Source organism: Ammodytes marinus, assembly GCF_949987685.1.
Source record: "Ammodytes marinus genome assembly, chromosome: 16".
Lineage (NCBI taxonomy): Eukaryota > Metazoa > Chordata > Actinopteri > Uranoscopiformes > Ammodytidae > Ammodytes > Ammodytes marinus.
In genome coordinates, this window is record NC_137220.1 from 8,571,766 (window position 1) to 8,581,688 (window position 9,923).

At 41.8% G+C, this 9,923-nt stretch overlaps 1 protein-coding gene across 2 annotated transcripts in view; it reads left to right on the plus strand.

Annotated features, from left to right (window-relative positions):
• Window positions 1–6,417, plus strand: part of olfm2a (olfactomedin 2a) — a 41,840-nt gene extending 35,423 nt beyond the window's left edge. Inside the window, exons 3-6 of one of the 2 annotated variants that reach the window (XM_080043769.1) lie at window positions 839–994; window positions 2,560–2,779; window positions 3,540–3,646; window positions 5,353–6,415. In XM_080043769.1, coding sequence (XP_079899895.1) covers window positions 839–994; window positions 2,560–2,779; window positions 3,540–3,646; window positions 5,353–6,027 — 1,158 coding nt within the window. In that variant the 3' untranslated portion in view covers window positions 6,028–6,415. Of the gene's footprint in view, window positions 1–838; window positions 995–2,559; window positions 2,780–3,539; window positions 3,647–5,352 lie in introns of both variants that reach the window. The other variant, XM_080043768.1, reaches the window with a different exon arrangement.
• Window positions 6,418–9,923: the final 3,506 nt, after the last annotated feature.

Sequence of the window (9,923 nt, forward strand, 5' to 3'; positions counted from 1 at the left end):
CTTTAGAAAAGACATGTGTGTCTGTATATACTGTATATACTGTGTATTCTGTATATCTTGAAGTCCCCAGAGGGATCAGTGTCCAATTGGATGTTAGCGGTCTGTATCCTGGATGGGGAAGCAAGCCTTGTATATACTGTTGAGTAACTGCAGTGGTTGCCTTCAGGGAAATTCATTGTTACATATACGCTCATCCCTGGTGAGCTGCAGGCCATCCCAGCATGCATTGGGTGACAGTCTTGGTGACATCCTAGAGGGGTTGGCAGTTTGTTGAAGGGGGGACAGAGACATCCGCACCTCTGGGCATTTCAGCGTTTTCAATTCAACAGACCAGCAAAACCCAACTGGGCTCCAGTCAGACTCCAAGCTATGACAGTATGATAGACTGCCAAGCATCAGGTTCTCCTTTGTTTATCCATGAAGTGTGATATACACTGTAGGGAATGTATGCCGTTGTTTCTCATTATAACAGAACTGTAGAAAACAGGCTTACAAATATGTTCATCTTCACTGTGATGTCTTTTTTGGTCAAATCAACTATTACTCCTACTGTCTGTGGAAAAAGGAAAATGGTCAATTTCATAATTGTAACCATTTTATTTTGTTTTACCAAGCATTGACTGAAACGATAAATCGGTCCTGAAAATACTTTCAATAATCAACTGATCAGGTCAGCTCCATTCACAAGCTGAAGCTGAAAGTCAAGAGGAATTTATATGCTCATGTAAAAACAATCCCCAAATATTTCTTTAAGTTTAACACAAAAGACTGTTCATATTAACTAAAGCAATTCTTGTTTGGTGGTGTGCGTTTGTATGTTTGTGTGTGTATGTCACAGGTTCAGAACATCAGCCAGTCAATGGAGGTGTTGGACCTGCGGACATACAGAGATCTACAGTATGTAAGAAACACAGAGAGCCTAATGAAAGTGGTGGATGGAAAGCTGAAGGTGGCCACAGAAAATCCCCGCAGTCTCAATCCAAAGGGCTTTCAGGTAATTGGCTGTCTGTCACCTCTTGTACAGCGCTGTGTGTGTTTGTGTGCGTGTGTGCGTGCATGTGTGTGTGTGTGTGTGTATAATTGACAAGTGAATGCAGATACCATTAGATGTGGCACTGCTCTCTCAGTGCGCACACAAACTTTGCAAGATTACATTGCAATCTTGTTTGCTTTTCACAGACAATAACATTTTGTATGACTCTCGGTAGACTGCCGGGCTAGCATAGGAACACAAAATCAATTCTAAAACTATCTAAGTCTCTCAGTCACTGAGTCATGCGCAGAGGAAATTTGAGCAAATTCACATGCTCCTAAATTATTAAACTCCTGGACGAAGAAGAGTGTTTTTTTCTGTATTCCCCTCTTTACATCCTTTCCCCTCTCGGACTCTCTTTCTACTATTCATACTTAACAGTCTGGTGTCTGCTCTTAGAAAGCCGGCACATATTTTCACATTCACTCTACCTTATCTCTACAAGCTAGGGCTGCTTCCATTTTCAGTGGGACTTTTTGTCTTCCTGTCTGGGGGCTGTTTCGCCCAGGCTTTCTCCAAATGTCGCACAGGATTACAGATATTAGATGGACCATAAAATAGTTTTTGTGATTGTGTTTGTTTGATTAAAAGATGACTTGATAAATGTTTGATGAGTGTGATTTACCGCTGGGACCCTGCCTCAGCACAGGGTAAAGCATGAGTGGCCGTGTTTTGCTTGCAGTGTGTTTTATGGAAGCAGGTCCAATGGAGATAATGAAGATGTTTATGAAATGAGTCAATTTATCAGGAAAGCCCTCAGATGGCTAAACATTGCAGAATAGTGAGCATTGTATCCCCAGGATTTATGGGAATATGTATCCGCAAACCAATAAAGAGGGGGAAAAGCATTTTAAAAAAGCAGGATTTGACCAGAGCAGGTTAGCTGATGAATGCGTGCAGCTCAAAGTTGCCAATGGCAAAGCGTGGGAGATTAACGAGACTGAGTTTTCGCAGCTTGAAAAGGGGAAAATGAGATTTATGATGTGGCGCCACGGGGCTGAGAGCTGCTCCATCACCAGATTTACGATAAAACCTTAACAAGGAGGAAACAGCCCCTCCTGTGGTGGCCACACTTTATTGATACACCTATTTCTCTGTTGAGCTTTCTGCCTTCCAAGCAGGCTGCCCGGCTCCCCTGCTGCTTTCTGCATTCCTACCTAAGGACACATTGTCCTTTTCAATTCTAAACACAGGATGAGTCACAGACCAAGCAGTACCGTGCTCCTAACTGTAGGTGAAAATGTGATCAACCAAACCAGCTTCGTCAACAAACAAACCAGCATCACAAATGATTCCAGGCCTTGAGGGAAGAGATGAAATAGCACCAAGCTACATTTTGAGCTGATCTATGAGCCAGAAGGGGGTCAAGAGACAGCTGAAGATTGAAGGGCTAGTTCCTCTGCAGACAATCCCCTGTACTTACTACTATGATCAAACGCATCCCCTGTCCATTATTTATCCCAGGGTTTAATCTTCTCCAAGCCCGTTGCTAGTCCATGTGTCTTTTTCTGCAATGACCATCTTAGGAGTTGAAAGACAAGGTCACCCAGCTGCTCCCCTTGCTGCCAGTGCTGGAGCAATACAAGGCGGATGCCAAGATGATCCTTCGCCTTCGGGAGGAGGTGAGGAATCTGTCCTTGGTGCTGATGACCATCCAAGAAGAGATGGGGGCCTATGACTATGAAGAGCTGCGCCAGAGAGTCCTGCTGCTGGAGACCAGGCTCCACTCCTGCATGCAGAAACTAGGTATAAGTTCCATGCAAATGTTGTTGGGTGGTTGAGTGGGTAATCATTTAATGTTTTATTTGATATGACCTGATATTGTAGCACAATACTTAGTGATCAGACTGTGGTGCAGAAAGAAATTAATGATAAAATGAAAATCATTAATGGTCAAAACTCTGTTGTACATTATCAACTTTTCGACTCCGCCCGAATCATCTGCAAAAATAGCAGAACATTGCCCTAGAAACCCTGATTGAATGATTGATCTTGTGTAATGTCTTTTCTTGAAATCTTGTTGATGTTTTTACAAAATCCAACAAATACAAACTAAGGAATTTACAGAAGTGGAATGCACTTAGTTTATCCAGTAACTAAGCTTCAGTTTAAGATTCAAGTGATTCTGATTCAACTCTATCTAAGTCCAAGCCTTGTCCAAGACCTATTCTGACTGGGATACAAGTACACCCACTTAACCAACAGTAAAATTGCCAATTTGAATATCCATCAATACCTCACCTATGTCAGTTTTTAACACACTTGTGTGGGTGTCATCTGCAAACAGCGAAAACACTTATAATACATGTATTTCTAAAAGTGTGCAGAAATGGAAAGAACTTATTTGACCATGTTTCATATGAGCACTATAACTAGAGTTCCCTGGCATAAAAATATATGTCTTTCCGTGTGGGAGTCTTTTTCCATCACAGTATCTACAGTGTGTGCAAATCTATATACCTGTACATGAATGCCGTCTTATCCCTTTCACTTCTTTGACCTCCAGGTTGTGGGAAGTTGACTGGGGTCAGTAATCCCATCACAGTACGTGCATCAGGGTCAAGGTTTGGGTCCTGGATGACAGATACCATGATCCCCAGCTCAGACAACAGAGTAAGTCCTTCTGTTTCAATACTCACTTTTAAACTAAAGCCCCTTAATCCTCCTCCTCCTCCATCTACCTCCATATTTCAACAAACATCTGCAATGAGCTGCTAAAAGGAAATGATCTCCCTCACAGCAATGCTACCATGATATTTCATTGACTGATTGACTGTTTTGCTGGTGTAGATCTCTCTGAAAGAAGAGAGACAGAGACAGAAATGGGGATGCAAAGCTGAGTCATTGATGGATTGCATCCCTTTCCCTCCTCCCTGCCTTCCGCTGTCACTGCAAGTCCTGCTGATTAATCACTTCATCATCAGTGGAGAAATGAACGAGTAGTTTGGGCTAAAGTTTTCTAAATCACCTCGGTAATTACCAGGAGTATGCCGAGATGCTCTGGGCCCAGATGATATAGTAATGGCTTCAGCTGATTAGAGATGACATTTGGTTTTGCTTGGGCAGACACATGGTGAGAAGAAGGGGGAAAGACAAGGGAAGAAAAAATGAATCTGAACTGTGTGGCCTGGTAAATGGAGAAGTGGTGGTGCTGGAGAATAGGAAGAGTGGGTTATTAAGCCCTCTGTAGGGGAGAATGAAACTGATGCATTTTTAGAGAAGAGATGACGATTGCCTTTTTCATCCCAGCCCTAAATCAAACAGGCTAATAGATGTTGCCAACAGAAATGGTCAGTTACAGTGATTGAAGGCCCTGCTCTTTGTACTAAATCATCTGACTTGCTGAAACCGCATTAGACTCTTTAGGACAATCACTGATTGTAGGAATAACAAGATACATCAACAATATCACAACAACACTTGCACCAATCATGAAATAAAAAAACTCACTTGAGAAAAAGTGTGAAGGTGCTAAAGCTTTAGCCTGGCTCAGCTTCTGTTTCCTGCTCAGCTGCAGGGAGTCATTTAGCAGGACGAGGAGAAAACAATGCTTAATGCTCCATAATCTCTCCTTCTCCATAATTCATCTGCAGTAGCTTTACCACCCCCGGCTCCACCCAAACCTTTCCTCTCTCCCCACTGGAATTGTTATTGAAGAAAAGTGCCTTCTCTACACCTGGGAAGGAGGCCAGGGCAGGAAAAGAGAGAAAGAGGTGAAAAACGATGGGTGGCTCATCAGAAGAATGAGAGCTACATCTTAGCAGGGCTCTCCGTGATATGTTAAGGGCAAAATAAATATCAAAGCCAACTGCAGTTTAATTGAATCAATTAAAAGCTGAACTGTGCCTCGGCAGAAGCACTGAGGGAATGAGATGGGAGAAGCAGCCAGAGAGGGGCCATGTCAGTGATGAGATCCGATGAGAGTGCTTGAGGAAAGAAGATAGAGCTGCTAAATGGATTGATTTTCTGTGAATGTGGACTGGAAAGGGCAGGGAGCACAAACAGTGGTTGACTGCGAAGCGCAGGCAACGTCTTCACTCCCACATTCAGGAGAGATCAATAGTTCTGCATACACATTCAATTGTGCACAAATGCATGGAGTAGTACACTCATACTCAAACAAGTAGAGATTCACCACATGCACACCAGAAGCTTAGTTTGCTCAGGGCAGGACCACCAGCCATAATCCCACAGCACTCTTGCCAAGAGGTGTGTCTAGGTATTGCACAACGATGTTCTTCTTTAACCTCTAGATCATCGGTTCCTTTAGTTCTTACCCTCTTCCTTTCTTTTGACATTCATTTTTCTTCTCTTCCCAGGTGTGGTCCATGGATGGGTACTTCAAGGGTCGGCGTGTCCTGGAATACCGCACAATGAATGATTTCATGAAGGGCCAGAACTTTGTGCAGCACTTGCTGCCTCACCCCTGGGCAGGCACTGGCCATGTGGTCTTCAACGGCTCGCTGTACTACAACAAGTACCAGAGCAACATCATCATCAAATACCACTTTCGTTCTCGAAGTGTGCTGGTGCAGCGCAGCCTGAGTGGAGCCGGCTATAACAACACCTTTCCCTACTCCTGGGGTGGCTCCTCTGACATCGACCTCATGGCGGATGAGAATGGCCTGTGGGCCGTTTACACCACCATCCCCAATGCCGGTAACATTGTCATCAGTCGCCTGGAGCCTCAAAGTCTGGAAGTGCTACAGACTTGGGACACAGGCTTTCCCAAGCGCAGTGCTGGAGAGTCTTTTATGATCTGCGGTACACTTTACGTCACCAACTCCCACCTGGCGGGTGCTAAAATCTACTTTGCCTACTATACCAATACATCCAGCTATGAGTACACAGACATCCCATTTCACAATCAATACTCCCACATCTCCATGATGGACTACAACCCCAGGGAGAGGGTCTTGTACACCTGGAACAATGGACACCAGGTGCTTTACAATGTCACACTCTTCCAGGTTATTAAGACTTCTGGAGACTGAGGGTACTTCCCCACTCAAATAAAGCTGTGATCATTGTTCGGTGAGCGACAAAGGAACAGGGTGGAGGTGGGTACAGGTTGTGGGAGGTGTGGGGTGGGGGGTTCAGTGTATGGGCATAGGCTTGGATTTTTTTAAAGAATTTCAATCTTCATAGAGTGCTATTATTCACATTCTCAAAAAACACTCCGACAGCAATGTCGGTAAAGATACCAGGACTGAGCGCTGCGCTTTTTTTTCTTTCTGTGATGAGTAAGCATGGTTCTTTTTATTTGTGATGAGAAATAAATATCAATCTTTACCATTTATGACTTGGTATTTCATTGTCACATTCATTTAAAACAGAGCGGGGAGGTGGGAGGTGTGTACTCACAAAATGGATCTTTTAAAATAAAATAAACAATATAAATGAATATAAATCATGATTATTACTTGTTATTTTATTTCTTCTTGAATGACGGGTACCTGTAGGTATAAAATGATGTGTTTATATGTGAATATAATTGAAGCTGTTTCTTCAGCATGACATTTCAAATCCTCAAATGAGAAAAATGCCACATTTTCAAAATAATAAAATTCTGGAATACATTGTCCCCATCTTATTGACACTGAGTGGCTTTTACTACCATGGCAAAATTCATCAAATATAATCAGGTGAAAGCGTGTGACTACTGAAAAGGCCATATCTACCACACTTAGAGATCCTGGGGCTGCATTAAACTATATCTTTGAGAACATTCCATCCACTTCTTTTAATCAACAAAGCCAAGGCTTGGGTGGTGTGTAATAAAACAGTATACTTCCATATACTCAAAAGATTATTGAATGTAAGTGCACCAGCCAGAACTTAAACTGTATTTTCCAAAGGTGAATATAAAGTAAAAGCTGAACACTCAGTGAAAAGAAGCTGTTGGAGGTGGGAAGAAGTCGACAAGCAAAAAAAAAGAGAAAAAATTTAAAAGGAATTCTGAAAGCATTTAGATTTAAGTAGAGGAATGGGTCTTCACAGTGACTGTGGCTTATCAAGCTTCAATCTGATCTAATTGTGTTAGTCGCACAGCTTCTCTCAGGTGCTTTCTGCAGGGAAACGTTCAAACACAAGGCATACAGTGGGAAACTGTTCACATCAAAGTCTCCAAATAGGAATCTTTCATTGCAACCTTTTTATTATCGAGCTACCGAAGAAGAATTTGAGGCCACATTGGCATTCTCTGCTGTAGGGGGCACTTCTTCAGGCAGCCTGTGCTGTCAATTTGTTCCACTCATTCATAAGGTTTCTCTGCAGAGGCTATGGTAGTTTCAGAATACATCAAATTAAATGGTATCTTTCACCTTTATTTTCCTGCGTATCCATGGTGATCATACTTACTGTATCCTGGATGACCTTTCTATCGATGAAGTGTAAAGTGAAGCCAAAGGGAGCCCTGATGAGTTCCTACAGGAGTGGCTGACATTTAAGCACCATACAGTGAACAACAATACTGGGCATCCAACAGCAGCAGCTTGAAAGATACAGTATTGGTCAAGTTTCTTAAGCAAAATTGTCAATTCACTTTTTGGATATTTTGCTCACACATTCAGTTCAGAGTTGAAATGGGGGGACAAAAACAATGCTATTACCAAGTAGTTCTGAAAAATAACAGAAGTTTTTTTGTAGACAATTTTTTTAGGGCCATGTGTAGTGATAATAACCATGAAGATCAGGGGCATGACGAAACCCATCAAATCATTAATGATGGCCCCACGTATAGTATTGAACTACGGTATCTGTCAGGAATCAGGATAGATCATCAGCGATTAAGGTATACTTGTCAGTACGTAACCCCTTCCAACAGCACTTACTCATCTTCTTTGCTCAAGATCAGAAAATGGTGGATTGAAAATAGTGAAGGCTGTGATTCAGGGGGCATAACATCATGAAGCTGTTCTACACAGTGTGTAAATCTCTCAAAGCTAAGATTCACACATAGTGGAGATGTATCTGCAACATTGGTCAGGTACAACATTCTTCAGGCTCGTCTGAGCTGGGTGTTTCTCAAGCAGCACTGAGAGCAAAGTAGAGTTTCAATCAGAAAACAGGTTCCTTTAATTTGATCTAAATGGAACTGTTTTCAATAGCCTCCTATAGGCTTAAAATATTATAATTCTAAATAATTGGAAATATCACACAGCATTTGGATATATGTCATCACTATTCAGAAGTAAAATGGCAATTTGGATAGCTACAAAGGAACTTTTTAGTATGAGTCAGTAAAAAAATGTCATGGTGATGCTTTGATCACTCAGCTTGCAAAAAAACAACAAAGTGCACTGACTCAAGTCTGTGTACTGTACTGAACTGAATGAAAAAAGTGAGTCAAGAATTACTCATGAGATGAGACTGATTGCTCAGTTGGCAGCAAGACAGTGACTAATGAAAAGTATGACCGTTTATAGAGTCAAAAAGATGTTTGTTCAGTCAAACACACACACACACACACACACACACACGTCACACACACACACACACACACACACCGTAGAGCAGATTATTCAGTGCAATTGGATAACTAGCAGTACAATTTTTACTTAGTTCCCAAAAATTGCAGAATATAGTTGATAGGTAATACTAAATATCTATACTAATCTCGGTAAACTCTGAAACACAGCACACGAGATGTCTGTAAGATAGTTATTTTTACCGCAAATAGAAGTTTTTAAAAGTTTTTAATAGTCACACTCATTGTCATGCTTGGCCGTACGCGGGAGACACTGCAACTAGTTTACCTTGAAAAGACTGTCAGCCACTTCTTCAGTAAAACATTTCATTGATGTAGGGGTCAGCGGTGACTTTGCCAGAATATTTCTTGAATGCAGAGTTTTACAGGTCTATAGGGAACACAAAAGAAACCAACGTTAAAAGTAAAGTTGGCCTGAATAATAAGTAACCAATACATTTTTTTTTTCTATGTGTGTGGAGGATGCATTAACCTACAGAAATCTCGGAACGGGAGCAGCAGGCATTAATGCAGAGAAGAAAACAAAAAGGGAGAATAGACCACAGACCGTCTCCGGGAGCGTGATTTGCTTAAAGTGGCCATATGCATGTAGTATTCTCACATGCACTTGAACTGATTGTGGCAGATATGGCAGCAATGGAACTGGTTTAATAGAGTGCACAGGGGATGAGCATCATAGGCAACAAGAGATAGAGACAGCAACTCAATGATTAAGAAGCAAACACAGATCCTCCAGAAAGAAGGTTTGTTTTGATGAAAATATATTCATCTGTGTGTGCAGCTGGTGTTGATATACTCCTCTTTAATTCAATTTGAGTTACTTTTGTCTAGTGACAGCAAGGCTCACATATGGTCCAACTCTTTTTTTTTTATGCGTCTGCTGCTAATTCTCGGTTTCTTCCACTGTAGCATCATTCATCAACTTCCTCGTTAGCTGTGCCCCTCAGACACACTTGGAACACCACTCTCCTCAATTCACAATAAACAAACTTTTTTTCTCAACTCCCTGCTCCGTGAGGTGACACAGAAGCGACTCTGAACAGTGCTTTGAACGTTTATTCCTTCGTGAATAAACATTACCTTGCACTCCATTTCCCGTGTTTAAAATTCAAAAATAATTGTACCAGGGTGTGGAGATGGAATAACGGGTTAGCAAGAGAGGAGGTGATTTTACCCCACTTAACTTTTCAGAGAACCTCGCTCATTAGTTTGGATCTTTAATTGCATTTTGATCTTTCATTGATTCATCGCTAGAATCCCTAATCCAATTAGGTACCGTTTTGCAAAGCAGAATCTTTCCGGGCTGCAACCACAGGTGATTCAGTTTTATGACCCTGATGTCCGGACATCACACACCCTGCTAAACGCAGTAAAGATGTACCATGGTGGATTGAATTGGAA